The sequence below is a fragment of the Cervus canadensis genome, chromosome 13, assembly GCF_019320065.1.
Source record: "Cervus canadensis isolate Bull #8, Minnesota chromosome 13, ASM1932006v1, whole genome shotgun sequence".
NCBI lineage: Eukaryota > Metazoa > Chordata > Mammalia > Artiodactyla > Cervidae > Cervus > Cervus canadensis.
In genome coordinates, this window is record NC_057398.1 from 54726638 (window position 1) to 54744877 (window position 18240).

The 18240-nt window shown below is 36.2% G+C and overlaps 1 protein-coding gene across 5 annotated transcripts in view; it reads right to left on the bottom strand.

Annotated features, from left to right (window-relative positions):
- Positions 1-18240, bottom strand: part of MARK1 (microtubule affinity regulating kinase 1) — a 139554-nt gene that overhangs the window by 27443 nt on the left and 93871 nt on the right. For all 5 annotated transcript variants that reach the window (XM_043484584.1, XM_043484585.1, XM_043484586.1 and 2 more), the window contains exons 7-12: positions 17222-17278; positions 9567-9803; positions 9360-9479; positions 4054-4153; positions 2905-3017; positions 73-226 (exon numbers count right to left, since the gene is read on the bottom strand). In XM_043484584.1, the coding sequence (XP_043340519.1) occupies positions 73-226; positions 2905-3017; positions 4054-4153; positions 9360-9479; positions 9567-9803; positions 17222-17278 (781 nt within the window). The remainder of the gene's footprint in view (positions 1-72; positions 227-2904; positions 3018-4053; positions 4154-9359; positions 9480-9566; positions 9804-17221; positions 17279-18240) is intronic.

Genomic DNA, 18240 nt, shown 5'->3' on the forward strand with positions numbered 1-18240 from the left:
CATAATGCTTAACAAAAAATGCAAGTTTGGGCAGACTTGGTCTGTCTTTGAACTTATTTGACTCTCCCCCACCATGATCACTAAAGCGTCGCTGCTTCTGGTTTGCTGAGATGCTCCGCTGGACCTTCAGGTGAGCAGGGGACTGTAGGGTGCTGTTGTTTAAGTCACTGCTGGGCCGGGACCTCTGACACAAGTTTCCACTGGATAACGATTCGCCACCTTCAAACTATAAGAAGAAGAAAGACAGCCAGCATTTTAAAACAAAAAAAGTTCATAGAAACATAATACACTCTCAGTCTTCCAATTTATCCCAAGTCATACAAGGAGCAATCAGAAATAAGAAAATGAAGTTTGGATACAGGACTGAAACTTGGCAAACAGGAAGGGAGAGGACCAGCTAGAACATCCTTCCACAAGAATGTGTCATCTTCTGTTATCTTGAGCAAATGGCTTTGGGTCTTCTGGGTCCAAATAACAGCTACCAATTCTTGAATTGTTATTATATACTAGCTGCCATGCTGGAGGACTTCCCTGGTGGCTCAGATGGTAAGACTGGGTTTGATCACTAGGTCAGGAAGATTCCCTGGAGAAGGAAATGGCAACCCACTCCAGTACTCTTGCCTGGAAAATCCCATGGACTGAGGAGCCTGGTAGGCTACAGTCCATGGGGTCGCAAAGAGCTGGACACAACTGAGCGACTTCACTCACTCAGCTACCATGCTAAACTTTCTATATGTGTTACTTTCTTTAATCATTACAGCAAACCTATGATCTATTAACCTTTACTTTTTAGATGTAAAAATTGAGGTTAAGAGATTTAAGAGACATCTTTGGGATTTGAATTCAGGTATTGCTGGGATTCAAACTTGGGATGAGACCTAAAATTTTTACTTCATACACACACACATTTTTTGTTTTGTTTGGCTTTCTCCACCACATTCACAAAACAAAAATGAGTTTTACTGGCTGTGACTCAGAAATTATATCAACTTAGAACTAAGCATGGTAAACTGGGGATTGATACACTATCCTCTCTGTAACACAAAAGTATTTTGTTGCCAGTAACTTCTTACTGAATCACTGGCTTTCTAATGGGAAATCTAATACGCAAAGCTGCTAACGATAAAGAGCAGAGTAGTACTGATAATGAACACTTTAAAAGACAACAGCTAACACAAAGGACATAGTAATGTGCCAGAAAGTGTTCTGAGGACTTGAGAAGTATTGATTCATTTAAACTCTTTCAGTGACGCTAAGAGGTAGGTACAATTACATCCTCGTTTTATAGACCAGGAAATTGAAGCACAGAGAAATTAAGTAAATTGCCTAAGTCACACAGCTTGTTAGTGGCTGTGCTAGGGGAGGGGACGGGTGGGAGTTCAAATCCAATGACTCTGGCTCCAAAGCTCAGGCTCTTACTACTTATAGTAGTTTTACTAATTTATATCAATGCAATTCAAACTTCATTTTAATTCATGCATGGGCTAGGTTGTATGCTTATAAAATTTAAATTAATAGGAAAATTAAAGATCTCAGGAGTAAAATCTAAAATACAAGTAAAAACAGGTCAAGGTCTTTAGAAATAATCATTTATACTATTTCCCACTTCTTAAAATTCTCTTGGCTTGGCTTCTCTGACACCATTGCCCCGGCTCTTAGCATTTCTACTGAAGACCCCTTTCCTCTGCTATGACAGTACCTACCTGGTAGGGTTGTTGAGAGGATTAGATGAATTAAAAAAGTAAAGCCCTTAAAACAGTTCCTGGCACATTACTGGGAATTAATGCTATTCAACTCATTCCCTTCAGATCCAGATCTTTATATCCAAATGACTACTGAAAAGCTCCAACCAACAGGAAGTTCAAATTCAACCACCCCAAACTGAACAAACCTCCCATCGTCCCCGAGATTCACTCTTTTCCTGTCTTGACAAATACGTCTTACATAACCAGTCACCTACGCTACAAGTCATTTCCAACAGGTTATCAAATACTGTTAATTCTACCTCTTACATGCCTTGGCTTGTTGTGGGCGTCTGTCCTCTTACATCCCAGAGTTTCCTGTGCACCCTCTCCTCAGAGCATTTCCCACACCGTACCACACTATGGACTGATTCCCTCCCCTCCACACTGAGAGCAACCTGCGAGCAGAGACCTTCTAATCTTTCTATTCCAGTATGTAGCATGATTTCTGGTACAAAGCAGGTTCAATAAATGTCAGCTGAATGTACTGATTCACTAATAGTTATTATCTACTTATAAATAATTTAATCCTATTTTACAAAATGCCTCCCACCAACTGTCAAAGCTCTGGGCTATTCTTGACTCTCAATTTATACCTTAGTATTTGCTGGCCCAAAGGATCATTTGCTTTTATGGTTCAATAACCACTGGCATAGTGACTTCTTTACTCTCTCTCTACCTACTATAGATCTCGACTTGCCTTGAGAATTCCCAGTTGATGTATAAAAACACTTGACACTCTACAAGGCAAAACATATCACAAAATGACCCTTTCCTGGGTTCCCACCTGTATTTTGTTTTAAACACTGTTATGTCCCTTTGTTTCAGTTACTGGTGTTCTGTGCACCGGGAATAACCATGCTGCCTTTGGAAGGCTCTTCCTTTTGGGGGATGCTGTTCTCAAGGACCAGACTGAACGGGGCCTCTCAGAGCTAAGCAAGACACTGCCTACTCTTTCCAAACAATCGCTTCGTGTTCAGAGAAATAAGATTAGTTCGTAACTTAGCACTGTGAATTTTGAATTCTAATAAATAAGAATGTTAGTGTTTTTATATTTTTTTTCATACCACCTAGAATATATTTGCTAATATTATATCTATACTTAAGCTGTAACTTAGCTTAAAAAATAATTCACATTAATCTGAAAAGGTGAAAAACTTACTTCAGGAGGTTTTCTACCTAGCAGAATATAAGTAGCCATGACTTCATCATATTTCTGATTTATTAAGGCATCATTTATCTCATCTCGTACAAAACCCATGGTGATCATGATATCTAGAAATAAAAAACAAAATGCAAAATTTCTGAAAATGAGTGTATTTTATTAAACAAACCAACAAAAATGGGCAAGTTTGTCCACATTAGATATGAAAACTAAGTTCTAACATTTTAAAGTGTAACTTTAATGTAAAAACTTCTGATCTACTAATATACAGATTCTATGTAGTTAGATACTGTACATCCCCAGTTTTTCAGGCAGAAACTCTCTCATGAGTCAATATATTCCCAAGCCTACTCCATTTCTGCCTAGCACATTCTTGAGCTGAGTTCCTTTGTCCAGATAGACATAGCATCTGTCTGTGACATACACAGAGTATCTTCTCTCTCTTGCAACACATACTCAGGCACTCATGGAGCGGTTTCTCTCAACACTTGACAAATTTGGTTTCTGAACTGTAGGCAGGTTGATTCTTTGGAAGGCTTGAATTCCACAGTTCTGATCAGATTTCTAACTCCCTCAAATGCTCCTCCTTTGCTGTTCTGCCCTCAAGCAAGACAGGAGCATAGCCGAGATCACTCAGCTCTGAGTTTCTGATGGCTTTGAGAAGGAAGAGGGAGTAGGCTGGAAGCGGCACTCACTGACTGGGTGTGGAGGATGGACCCTGCTGAATTAGTGGGAAACCAAGAGGGGACCAAAGTGCTCCTCCCGCTAACTCACTGCCTCTATATTTTTGGTTAAAATACGTGCTATATTTTGCTGATATTTATCAGTCTGAACAGTGCTGATTCTTAAATCAGTCATTCCTCTTGTTAGGAACTGTTGAAAGAAAAGGATGAGGCTTATTTACATTGTTTCCATTTTTATATCACTGTTGCCAACAATTGCTTTAGATTACAATACATGAGAACAAAATAAGGAACTTGAATTTTGCAATGTTTGGTGTGTATCTGCAGAAAGAAAAGATGATAATGTAAGCATTTTTCAAATAAAAACTCCTTCCAATTTACATTTTAAACACAATTTTGGTAGACTAAAGGACTCTGACTTATAGCCTAGGGACAGCACCTCTCACAATACTTAAATGCTTACCTATTCTTTTTGTGTCATTGAAATCTGGTTCAGGCTCAGCATATGGCTTTAGTTCTTCTTCTTCATGACCAACATTCATCCACCGATCTTTCATTATTTGCTAGGAAATAAACTCTACATTATGTTTGGCCAATCAGGACATTCAACCACTTATATTAGCTCTTTTTTCAGTATGTGTGAAATTTGCTAGTTTAATTAACAAGAATCATGTGACATTTTCAAACTAAAGTTACTGTTTCTAGTTTAATTAGCAGGCCAACAGAAGGTATAGGCCTGAGACATACTTGTATTAATACATCTTATGACAACTATATCCATCATCCTGCACACTCACCAAATGAACTGACTCAAAATACACTGCCTGCTGCCTATATTCCTCTAAAAGGAGTATTTTCTCATTTGAAAATTTTAACACAAAAACCTACTGATTTTAACTTCTGTGTCGTATTTTTACAGTTAAGAATGATGGAGATATTTTTCTCTTGGTCTTCTACCAAATATATACCGCGCTGATTTTAAAATCATCTGCTATATTTTAGAATTCTCACTAAAACATTAGGAAAGAAGAGATCATAGGAAATGGAAATCAGGGTTAGTCAATGATGATAGCTTAGAGAATATGGGAAGAGAGGACAGTTAAGATTTAAGTCTAGAACTAGGAATTATTAAGAATCAGTGTGAAAACAGGCACTGGTGTGCATTACCAGAGTCAAATTTAAGCCAACACTGAAACAACTGTCAACCCTGGGCTATTAAAAGGCAACCTGGGAGAGGCAGTCTATGGAACAAGGAAACTATTGGCAAACCATACATCACATAAGGGGTTAATATCCAGAACATATAAACAACTCCTATAACTCCATAACAACAAAAAATTGCTCAAAATAAAAAATGGGCAAAGGACCTGTATAGGTATATCTCCAAAGCATATATTCAAGTAGCCAATAAGCATGTGATAAGAGGCTCAACATTACTGATCATCAGGAAAATCAAAATCACAGTGAGATATCACCTCATATTTGTTAGGATGACAACTGTCAAAAAAAAAAAAAGAAAGAAAATAACAAGTGTTGGTGAGAATATGAAGACACTGAAACCCTTGTGCACTGTTGGTATGACTGTAAAATGGTATTGTTACTATAGTAAACAGTATGGAGGCTCCTTAATATACTAAAAATGGAACAACTATCTGATCCAGCAATCCCATTTCTAGGTATATATCCAAAATAACTGAAAACAGGATCTTGAAGAGATATTTCATACCCATATTCACTGCAACATTATTCACAATAGCCAAGATGTAGAAATAATCTAAACGTCTGATGGATAAAGAAAATGTGATATGCACATACAGTGAAGTGTTAGCCTTAGAAAAGAAGGGAATTCTGCCATATGCTATAATGTGGATGAACTCTGAGGAGACTGTTAAGAAAAAATAGCCAATCACAGGAAAGCAAACACTGCATGATTCTACTTATATAAAGGATCTACTTATAAGATCCTTTAAATAAAGGATCTACTTATATAAAGGATTGTTTTAAACAAAACTCATAGTAACAGGAAGTAGAACGTTGTTTGCCTGCGTTAGGAGGAAGGAGCAACAGGGAGCTACTGTTCAATGGCCAATACACTGCACTAGACCAGGTGAACAAACTAATCCATTTCAGATTTCATTTGAGATACCTCAACACAAGAAACAAGAGGACAAACAAGACTCCAAAACTGAACAAAGTTTACTTTAGCCATCACTGCCAGTGAACAGAGATGACTACTTGATGAGAAACTCTAGCAAAATAATGGACACAGATGAATTATGAAGAATTAAACAAATTAACAATAGAAATAAAAACCCTACACATAGGTCCACACATTAAAAGACTACAGACTTTAGATTGGCCAGATGACAATACTTTTTCTTAAATCGTTTTAGCCTTTGTAAAGTATACCCCATATGCATCTGAATTTGTACTCAGAAATTTTCATTTCAAAAATGGTTATTATTGTTGTTTTTTGCTTTACTACCATTTGTACTAGGCAAACACAAGCAAAATTTTTAAGATTATCTTAGCAGCAGCTGAAAAAGATGTTAAAAGTAGGAAAATACTTCTTGAGGACTAAAAATGACAGAGAAAAAGCAGTAAGGAAGGGCTTTGCTTTAGGCTCAAACTGTTATTATTTTAAACATTTTGGTTAAGGACTGGAAAAATTAAAGAAAATATACAAAGATGAGACAGCAGATGAGTTTTTCGGCTTCTTTCTAAGAAAAAAAAAAATTCAGACATACCAATATTCTAATAGGGGGAAAAAAACAGTGCACAGCATGAAACACAAATCCTTTTAAAATCACGTGTGATCCTGTCTCTCCCATTATGGTCCCAATTAGGAAGAGCTGAAAGCATTCATATACACAGCCCAAGAAAGGTATATAACTATTCAGATCTAGAAACAACCAAAGGTCAAGCAAGGATAATATGAAATCAGTTTCATTAATTTTTTTCTCATGGAGGATTAAGGCACATAACTTATAAGGCCCTGAGAAATACATAGTCATATCTAAGAAGCAACAGGAAGGTGTGTAAGTTAAATAAGAAGTTTAATAAGACAATAAGCAGATTACTTGAATCAAGATTCTTTAAATCAAATTTTAATATTAGCAAATTATATAGTCAGGAAAGACTAGAGTTTACTCAGTAATTCATGATACTCAAATAACACTGAAAAAAAAATCAAGTTCCATTAAAAAAAATGGGACTTGGGAAATATTTAATATCAAAATGTACAAAGTTGATATAAGTCTACAAAGCTGATTAACCAGACTCTTTTAGTCAAGCAGCTAAAGGGACACAGAGAGCTTAGACGCGAATAAGCACCCTTAACCTATTCATTAAAAACACTGAGCGTTATCTCTAATGAAAGAAACACAAATTAAGGCGATTATGACCGTATTACTACCACAAAGACATCAATTACTAGAAATTATTCTATCCAATACAGAAACAAGCTGTGGAGAACAGATACCCTCAAGTGCTTTAGGTCACATACAATCCTTTGGCAATGATACAAAGGACCTGGCAGACTGCTTTACCTTCCGACTCAGTAACTATGGGCTTGGAGTGTCTATCTAAGCATAGATCCCAAAGGAAAAAAGTTTATTACATTAATTCTAGCAAAAACAATGAAAACAGTTAAAATATGCAACAAGCAAGAAAACAGTTAAACTTTGATACATAAAGGGAAGGAGGTCATTCTCATGATAAAGCAAAGAGTACAAACTATAAATGTTTAAGTTAAAAATAAAAAAGAATGCAATATGACATGAAAACATTACTGTATAAAAATTTGTTTACCTACTGTAGACTGGTGTTTTGAAAATGGCTGTTTTTAAAAGTTCATAGATTTTAAATAGCAAAGTTGACAATAAAGTTCATATGAAAATAAAAGTGAAGACTAATACAATTTTTAACATCCTTGTTATTTCTAAGGGAGTTTCTTAAGATTTTGTATAAAAAATCTTTTATTTAAGTTGGTATCAGGTTTCTCTGGAAAGTCAGCTCTGCGAATTGTGAAGCAGAACAGCCTTTGTATAGTGATATTTGCAATATTATGGTAGCATTTCCAATGTAGACTCCTGGTTCCATGGCTGGAAAACAGTTTTGATAACCTGAAACAGGAGGTTCCAGACTATACTCAAATACATCAAGTTGAACTTCTGATGAGCAAATGTTTTCATAATAATAATTTAATTCTACTCAGAGAATTCTAATACTTTAATCCTTCACATTTTAATGTTAAGGATAAAAGAGTTAAATATTTGACTATTATTGCAAATGAATCATCGTTAAGACATCAAGTACATCTTATCAACTGTACATAGAGATTTTAACATCTATTCCCCTTAAATAAATTTTGCTGGTCTTTTTGCTCTGCTGATTAGCTGAACTGATGCCTCAACTCTGGAGATTTTTTTATTTAGTGACATGCATATAAACTTGACTCCAGTGATAAAAACGGGTCACAGAGCAGGATTAAGAGAAGTTTTTGTCCCTATAAAATTTTAGAACTGATGAGTGTCCACAATTTTAACTATTTCACTTAATTTTGTATTATAATGTTTGAAAGTAAGTTTAGAAGAGCAGTAATATGAAAAGTGGGCTTTTTTACAGCATTGATTTATCTATTAAAACATTATTAACATGTCATTTGACCCCCAAAGGGAAAAAAAAAAAACAAAAAAATTATAGGAACTGATCACATTTAAATAATTCAGTAAAAAACATCTGATGATTGATTCACTGATATAAAGCATTTAACTTCCCAGTGGAAGTCACCATCCCTTAACTTCCATCCAGACATACTGCATCTTTCAGTGAATAGTACTGTGGTAATAAAGTCACAAAGCCCAAACTAACCTGAGAGCTCTGTACACAGGGATGCTCACTATAAGGCTGCCTCCTAACCAGCATGGAGTCCGTGCCAGAAAGCCCCATTGCTACACTAAAAAAGTACAGTTTACATGAGGTTAATTCTCTGAATTTCCTACCCTATCTACTAAGGCAAATAAATGAAGACAAAAAAGTACTAGAGAACAACACACGCTGAATCTCTGAAATTACTTTAGTACAGGTGAAAATATTCTTAAAAACAGATGGGCAAAATACTTAATAAGTTGTTCAGATTACAGCACCAGAAGGAAAAGATGTTATACCTTTTTGGTTACATGAGCCTCTGACATCAGTGGGTGCAATATACTTAATACTTTTATACTAGCATCTATTATTATAAATATCTCACATATGTGGAATGTATATAGGCAACAAAACAGTGTGGTAAGAAATGAAATACTTGTTTTCCAACATGTTCTAGTTATTAAATATATGAAATTTTTTGTACTGACATTGAGAGGGTTCTACGGAATTTTTTACTATCAGATACAGTCGTGGAGTATTCACTGGATTCAAATTTCACTATCTTCTTTCATCCTTGAAATATTTGTACTTCGTAAATACAAGGTTTCTATATTGGACCAAGCAATTTCTGACAGAGGCTAGGTTTTCCTTCTTCAACTAAGTCAATCTTATCCCTATTTTGATGTTGTTTGAATACTTCATTGCAGGATGAAGAAGAAATAAGAGTCTCTAGAGAAACCCACTGCACAACTTTTGAGTAGTGAAAGCATCATGTGACCTTCTCTAGTTTGAACAAAAGACAAATGAGATGATCTGGCAATTTTCCTAAAAAAACACGGGTCAGTTTCTCAAATATTTTAATTGTCAAATTTTAAACATAGGGTGGAAAAAATTACTTACCTCTAAGCTGCCTCTCTTAATTGGATTCAGCACTAATAATTTCTTCAAAAGGTTTTCACAGTCTGTGGACATGTAGAAGGGAATACGATACTTCCCTCGTAAGACCCGCTCCCGCAGTTCCTTAGAAAGCAAAAGAAAGCATTTATTGCTGGCTGATGAAATCATCGTGATTGGGGATAGAACATTAATAGCGAATTTAGCCAATACCTTTAAATTTTGGCCATCAAAAGGCAAGGAGCCACTGACTAACGTGTAGAGAATGACGCCGAGGCTCCACACGTCTACTTCAGGCCCGTCATACTTCTTCCCTTGGAAAAGCTCAGGAGCGGCATAAGGTGGGCTTCCACAAAATGTGTCCAACTTGTTCCCGACTGTAAATTCATTACTAAAACCAAAGTCAGCAATTTTAATATTCATATCAGCATCAAGGAGAAGGTTTTCAGCCTAAGAAGAAAATAATAAAAAGGACAATGTAAAGAGCCTACACAAAATAAAATGTTCATTATAATTGTTCAGATCTTAAACATGTATTCTTGTCTCTCTTTTTAAGGTTATGTGAATTTTTTATTACTTAAAAACTTTTTCCAAGCTTCACTGAGGTATGACCGACAAAAACTGAATATATTTAGGCTTTACAGCATTACTCTTTAAAAGGGTATACAAAGTGATAATTTAATAAACCTATACATTGTGAAATGATGACCATAATCTAGTTAATTAACACATCTATTACCACACAGTTACTTTTTCTTTTTTAAAGTTTGTTATTAATTCTCACTGGAGTTTAGTTGCTTTACAGTTCTGTGTCAGCGTTGCTGTAGAGCAAAGTGACTCGTTTACACGCATACACCTGTCTGCCCTTTTCCGGATTTCCACCCCAGTCAGGCCCACAGAGCACTCAGGAGGCGTCTCTGCGCGGCGCGGGAGGCTCTCTTTAGTCACCTATTCTACACGCAGTAGCGTATATACGTCGGTCTCAGTCTCCCATTTCTTGTCTTTCGTTTTTAAATATAACGTCCAACTGAGAAGCCGAGCAGAGTACTCCAACGTCTGATTGTTCAGAATTACATCTATACGACTGAATTTTAACACTATCACTTCATGGCAAACAGACGGTGTATAAAAATGGAAACCACGACAGACTTTATTTTCTTGGACTGCAAAATCACTGCAGACGGTGACTGCAGCCATGAAAGTAAAAGATGCCTGGAAGGAAAGCTATGACAAACCCAGAGTGAGTATTAAAAAGCAAAGACATCACTTTGCCAACAAAGGTCCATAGAGTCAAAGCTATGGCTTTTCCAGTAATCATGGACAGATGTGAGAGTTGGACCAGAGAGAAGGCTGAGTGCTGAAGAACTGATGCTTTCAAACTGTGGTGCTGGAGAAGACTCTTCAAAGTCCCTTCTACTGTAAGGAGGTCAAACCAGTCAATTCTAAAGGAAATCAACCCTGAATATTCACTGGAAGGACTGATGCTAAAGCTGAAACTCCAATACTTGGGCCACCTGACACAAAGAACTGATTCATTGGAAAAGACCCTGATGGTAGGAAAGACTGAAAACAGGAGGAGAAGGGGACGACAGAGGATGAGATGGTTGAATAGCATCGCTGACTCGATGGTCATGAGTTTGAGTAAGCTCCAGGAGTTGCTAATGGACAGGAAGCCTGGCGTGCTGCAGTCCATGGGGTTGCAAAGAGTCAGACATGACTGAACAACTGAACAACCAGGACAAAGACTGAATTTTAACACTATACAGGAAGGTTTCATTTATATGCATATATGTAACTCTTTGGGCTTCCCAGGTGGTGCTAGTTGTAAAGAACCCACTTGCCAATGCAGGAGATGTAAGAGATGCAGGTTCAATCCCTGGGTTGGGAAGATCCCCTGGAGGAAGGCATGGCAACCCACTCCAGTATCCTTGCCTGGAGAATCCCATGGACAGAGAAGCCGGGCAGGCTACAGTCCATAGGGTTGCAAAGAGTTGGATACAACTGAAGCAACTCAGTATGCACATGTGTGTAACTGTTTAAGAAAGGTTATTTAAAAACTGTTTTCTCCCAGAGATCATTTTAAGCCTAATTTTCTTCCTTATGGTAAGAAACATCCTGGAATTGTACCTTAATATGACCTATTCTAAAGAACATAAGTCAACAAAACACTAATATGCTATGGGGTTAAACCAACCAATTTACCCAAATATGCTCTGTTTGAATAGAGTATCACTGGTTAGAGCAAGTCAGGGGTTCCATGACTAATGAATTCATTCCTTGTCCTCTCTTGCAAAATGCATCCTCAACAAAGTTCTATCCTTCCAGTAAAGGAAAGCAATACAACATTAGCCTCCATTAGGTCTTACCTGTTTTAAGCCTCTTTTTAATTTTCTAAAACTAGATTCTTTTACTGGAGGTTTATTATGATAGAAAGAAGAGATTTCTCCCTATGTTTTGAAAAACAGGTTTTCTAAAATATTCCTGAATTAAAACCATTTAATGAAAAACATTTAAATGTACCTTTTATACATGCAAATAATTTAATAAAGGACTTGCTTTTGTACACATTTTGTTTCATTCTATGCTAAACTGACAGACTAACAAAGTTATCACTTAGTTTGTAGACGTGTTTTATCAGGTTACAAAATGGAGTAAAACTTGACTAAAACAAATCCAGAGTTCTCTACACCACTTAAGGGTCTAACAGTCAGCAGAGCTCAGCAGTCAGCCCATCATATATCTTCCTTCCCTTACCTCCTTCTTTTCTTAAGAAATACTAGTTTAGGATATTTGTTTTCATCCTGTTTCAGAAAATAAAGATACAGATAATTCCAAAAATATGCAAAAAATGTGGTATATTTTAACAGCACACAGATTTGTAAGATTTATATTAGATCAAAACTTTATGGACTGTGTCACAAAACCAGGTTGCTTTGATGTTCTGATGTAAGGGTCTGGTGATTGTAAATTTCTGTGGCATTCTGGGAGCAAGCTAGACTTAGCTCAGTCTCTCTAAAGATGTCTGGATAGACAGCAAAGTACCCAAGGCTGCCCCAGAAGAGGAGAGCTGGAGAGGGTTTTGAGGTTTCCTTCCAAGTGCACACAGGAAACTCCCTCCACAGGACTGGAGAATCACAAGGTGATGAATTTTTTTTTTTTTTTTGGCAGATATATTCCATTTAAGAAATGAGACAACAAACTAGGAATCAAACACACAGGCAGGGAAATAAATAGCTCTCCTCTTTCTCTTTCTTTGCAGCAGTGATTTCCCTTTAAAAGGCTGAGGGAAGCAACTGAGAAATAGAAATATTTGAAGCAGGAGAAACTCTATAACCTCAGAAAAATGGAGCAAAATACAGTGCTAGACTTCAAACAACTATTTAGGACAGTATATTCAAATATAACACAAATTACTGTGAGTAACTGACATAGGCAATGGGAAAAGAAGTTTAAAAAAAAAAAGACTCCGAGATAAGGAACATGCAAATTAAATTTGGAAAAAAAGAGAAAAGGGGGGAAAAAAACTTTTTTAGACGATGAACTTTTTACTTTTATTTTTAAAAAAATCAATTTGGCCACAACCATTTCTTTCTTTTTTTAAAATTATTTTTAATAAAAAAACATAATTTAAGAGAAGTATCAATAACCTCAGATATGCAGATGACACCACCCTTATGGCAGAAAGTGAAGAAGAGCTAAAGAGCCTCTTGATGAAAGTGAAAGAGGAGAGTGAAAAAGTTGGCTTAAAGCTCAACATTCAGAAAACTAAGACCATGGCATCTGGTCCCATCACTTCATGGCAAATAGATAGGGAAAAAGTGGAAATAGTGGCTGACTTTATTTTTCTGGGCTCCAAAATCACTGCAGATATTGACTGCAGCCATGAAATTAAAAGATGCTTACTCCTTGGAAGGAAAATTATGACCAACCTAGACAGCATATTAAAAAGCAGAGACATTACTTTGCCAACAAAGGTCCGTCTAGTCTAGGCTATGGTTTTTCCAGTGGTCACATATGGATGTAAGCTGGACTATAAAGAAAGCTGAGTGCCGAAGAATTGATGCTTTTGAACTGTGGTGCTGGAGAAGACTCTAGAGAGTCCCTTGGACTGCAAGGAGATCCAACCAGTCCACCCTAAAGATCAGTCCTGGGTGTTCACTGGAGGGACTGATGGCTGAAGTTGAAACTCCAATACTTTGGCCACCTGATGTGAAAAGCTGACTCATTTGAAAAGACCCTGATGCTGGGAAAGATTGAGGGCAGGAGAAGGGGATGACAGAGGATGAGATGGTTGGATGACATCACTGACTCAATGGACATGGGTTTGGGTGGACTCCTGGAGTTGGTGATGGACAGGGAGGCCTGGTGTGCTGCAGTTCATGAGGTCGCAGAGAGTCGGACACGACTGAGTGACTGAACTGAACATGATAATTTGATATACATACACATAGTGAAATGATTACTAAAGTTAATTAACATATTTCCTCACAGTTACCTTTTTTTGGGGTATTAATGATGGGAACACCTGAAATCTACTCTCTAAGCAAACTTCCAGTACTTAATACAGTATTACTAACTTTCGGGGGGTGGGGTCATACTGCACAGCATGTGAGATCTTAGTTCCCTGACTAGGGATCCAACCTGTGCCCCTTGCATTGGAACCTTGGAGTTTTAACCACTGGACCACCAGGGAAGTTACCAATTATTAACTTTTTGGATTATATATCAAAAGCTCAGGCAACCAAAGCAAACATAAACAAGTGAGACTATATCAAACTAAGAAGCTTCTGCACAGCAAAGGAAACCATCAACAAAATGAAAAGAAAACATACAGAATAAGAGAAAATATTTGCAAACCACATATTTGAAAGGGGTTAATATTTAAAATATGTAAGAGACTCATGTGACTCAATAACTAAAAAACCAAACAACCAGATTAAAAAATTGGCAAAACATCTACATAGACATTTTACCAAAGAAGACATACAGTCAACAGGTATATGAAGTTGCTCAACATCACTAATCATCAGAGAAATGCAAATCAAAACCACAATGAGGTATTATCTCACAACTGGATATAGCTATATGAAAAAAATAAAAGATAAGTGTCACCAATAATGTGAGGAGCTAGAACACTGTGTTCTGTTGGGAAGGCTGTAAATAGGCATAGCAATTCTATGAAACAGTATAGAGGTTCTTCGAAAGCTGAAACTAGCACTACCACATGACCCAGCCATCTGTCTTCTCGGTCTACCTAAAGAAAATGAAATCAGTTCCTCCAAGAGGTATCTGCCCTCCCATGTTCATTGCACCATCATTTCTTGACTATCACACATACCTTAGTCTAAAGTATGCCAGTTTATACTAATCACATGCATTTGATATTCATAGTAGTAATAGTGTTAGTCGCTCAGTCGTGTCTGACTCTTTTGAGACCGCATGCACTGTAGTCTGCCAAGGTCCTCTGTCCATGTAATTCTGGACAAGAATACTAGAGCAGGTAGTCATTGCCTTCTCCAGTGAATCTTCCCAAATCAGGGATCAAACCCAGGCCCTCCTGCATTGCAGGCGTATTATTTACCAACTAAGTCACCAGGGATTCATAAAAACATTTAAAATTTTCCTAATATTTCTCTGAATTTCAATGTAAGGATGAGCACTGGCTCTTACATCAGACAAAGCTGGATTTGTACCCTGACCTTACTTCTGATGGAATGGGGCCTCAGGCATTTTTAATTAGGGACAAAGTTTCACATTTATGTATTAAGAGAAGCTAATTAACAGAATCAAATCCTCTGCTAGAAAACCTCTCATCCACATTATCTTCATTTGCTCAGTGAAAATACTGCCTTTTAAGAAAATAGTCCTATGATTTATGTCAGAGTATTTTGCCTCAGTTCTCTTCTAGGAGTTTTATGGTGTCATGCCTTGTATTTAGATCTTCAAACCATTTGGAGTTTGTTTTTGTATATAGTGTGAGAGAGTGGTCTAATTTCATTGACTTAAATGTAGCTGTCAAGCTTTCCCAACACCACTTGATGAAGAGACTGTCTTTTCTCCACTGTATACTCTTGCCTCCTTTGTCTTTGACATAGATTAATTGGTTATAGGCTGGGCTCTTGATTCTGTTCCACTGATCTATGTGTCTGCTTTTATGCCAATACTAAGCTGTTTTGATTACTGTAACTTTGTGGTTATCATCTGAAGTCTGGGAGGGCTGTGTCTCCAGCTTTGTTCTTTAGTCTCAAGATTGCTTTGGCAATTCTAGGTCTTCTGTGGTACCATATAAATTTGAGGATTATTTGTTCTAGTTCTGTGAAAACTGTCATGGAAGTTTTCCTAGAAATTACGTTACATTTGTAGATTGCTTTGAGGAGTGTGGCATTTTACCAATATTAATTCTTCCAATCCAAGATATGGGGTATCTTTCCATTTCTTTGGATCATCTTCAATTTCCTTTATCAATATTTTACAGTTTTCAGTGTTGTAGATGCATATAGGTCTTTTACCTCCTTTAGTTAAGTTTATTCCCTCAGGCAAAAGATATAAAAGCAAAAATAAATAAAAGAGACCTTATCAAACTTCAAAGCTTTTGCACAGCAAAGGAAACCATGAAGAAAACGAAAAGAGAATCAAGGAATGGGAGAAACTATTTGCAAATTTTTTAACTTTTTATTAACAAGGGGTTAACACTCAAAATATATCAACAGCTCATACAACTCAATAATACAAAAAACCAACAGGTCAATCAAAAAATGGGCAGACAACCTAAACAGTCACTTCTCCAAAGACATACACGATGGCCAACAAGCACATGAAAAGATGCTCAACAATGCTAATTATTAGAAAAATGTATATAAATATATAGCAAAAGCACAATGAGGTTACTACTTCACTATGGGCAGAATGGCTATTATCAAAAAGTCTACAATTAATAAATGCTTAAAAGGGTGTGAAGAAAAGAGAACCCTCCTACACTGTTGGTGGGAATGTAAATTGGTGCACCGGCTATGGAGAAGAGTAAGGAGGTTCCTTAAAAAACTAAAAAATAGAGCTACCACATTACCCAGCAATCCCACTCTTGGGCATATATCCAGAAAACACAAGAACTCAATTTGAAAAGATACACGCACACCAATGTTCATAACAGCACTATTTACAACAGCCAAGACACAGAAACAATTCATGTGCCCATCAACAGATAACTGGCTTAAGAAGATGCAGGGTGTCTGTGTGTGTACATGCACAATGGAATATTACTTCACCATAAAAAGGATCAAAATAATGCCATTTGCAGCAATATGGATGGACTAGAGAATATCATACTAACTGAAGGAAGTCAGACAAAGAAACCCAAATATTATATAATATCATTTATATGTGGAATCTAAAAATAATACAAATGAATCTATATACAAAATAGAAACAGACCCATAGACACAGAAAACAAACAAATGGTTACCAAAGGGAAGAGGAAGAGGGGAGGGATAAATTAGGAGTATGGGATTACCAGGTACAAAGTACCATAGATAAAACAGATAAGCAAAAAGGATTTCCTGTATAGCACAGGTAACTACATTCGATGTCTTGTAATAACCTATAATGGGAAAGAACCTGAAAAAAAAAATATGTATAATATATAACTGAATCACTGTATACCTCAAACATGATACTGTAAACCAACTATACTTCAATTTTAAAAAAAGAAAGAAAATACTGCCTTTTATTAAAAAGCTGCTGTAAAAATTAAATAAAAACTAATTTTCTTCTATAATGTCTGGCACAATCATGCAATCAAAAAGATAGCTCTGACAGTATCAAATATCTGTTAATAATAAGAAATTTTTGTTATAAAACCAGTTGCTTACCTTAAGATCACGGTGAACAATGCACTTTTGATGACAATATTGTACAGCAGATACAATCTGAAATAAATATTTGGATAAAAGATTCAAAATTATTATAGTAAAAGCATCCATTTTTCCCAATTATTATTCCAATTAGAGAACTTACTAGCTTGGATTTCAAAGTTACATTTAGTAATTTCACTACTCCTTTAGTTCAGAAAACCATATGTACTAAAGTGATAAAATTTTCACTTTTAAATTCAGACAATGTGGAAAAGTAGTGTTCTCTTGCTAAAATATACTAAATATTTATCAGAGTGCCTGAAGATTTTTCCTATAGGTTGTTATATTTCTCTGTTTACACAATCAAATGTATACTTCATAGTTTTGGGTCAAATGATTTACTCCACTGTTGGAATAAGAATTTTGGCACACATGAATCAGCATTTCAAGATAGTTGGCTCAAGTTCAAAATGCAAAACTCTTATTTTAGGAATTACATTAAATGTGCTCAAGGCATGTTTCTCAGGGAGGTCAACTGACTTAAGAATTTATCAACAGGGCATTTAGCAATACTGTATTTTTGTCTGTTCATATATTACAAAGCAAAGGGAAAATTTTTGAGCCTTAAAAGGAAACCTAAGTTTCAAAACAAAAGGGATAAAAATGAAATTTAATTTTTAACCTGTCACTAATTCAGCTGGGCAAAGTATTCTACCCTTGTAACCAGATTCTGTATGCAGTCTTAATTTCTATTACCTAGGGCTCTTTGGGGATAACTGCTAACCAGGAAAGAACCCAATGGCTTAAGGGCCAAAGATACAAGTGAGAAATAGGTTATAAGCAATTCTATGATAGTTATATACTTTTATTACATAAAATACAGAAATGGAAACTATCTGATAGCAATCAGGTAAGAGTTACTTTATACATATATGTATGGTCATTTTAGCGCAGCAGAACATTCAGGTCTGTGGAGTCAGTTAAATGTAAACACGGTCTGAATGTTGAGTATTGGTTAGGCATTTACAAATGGGAAC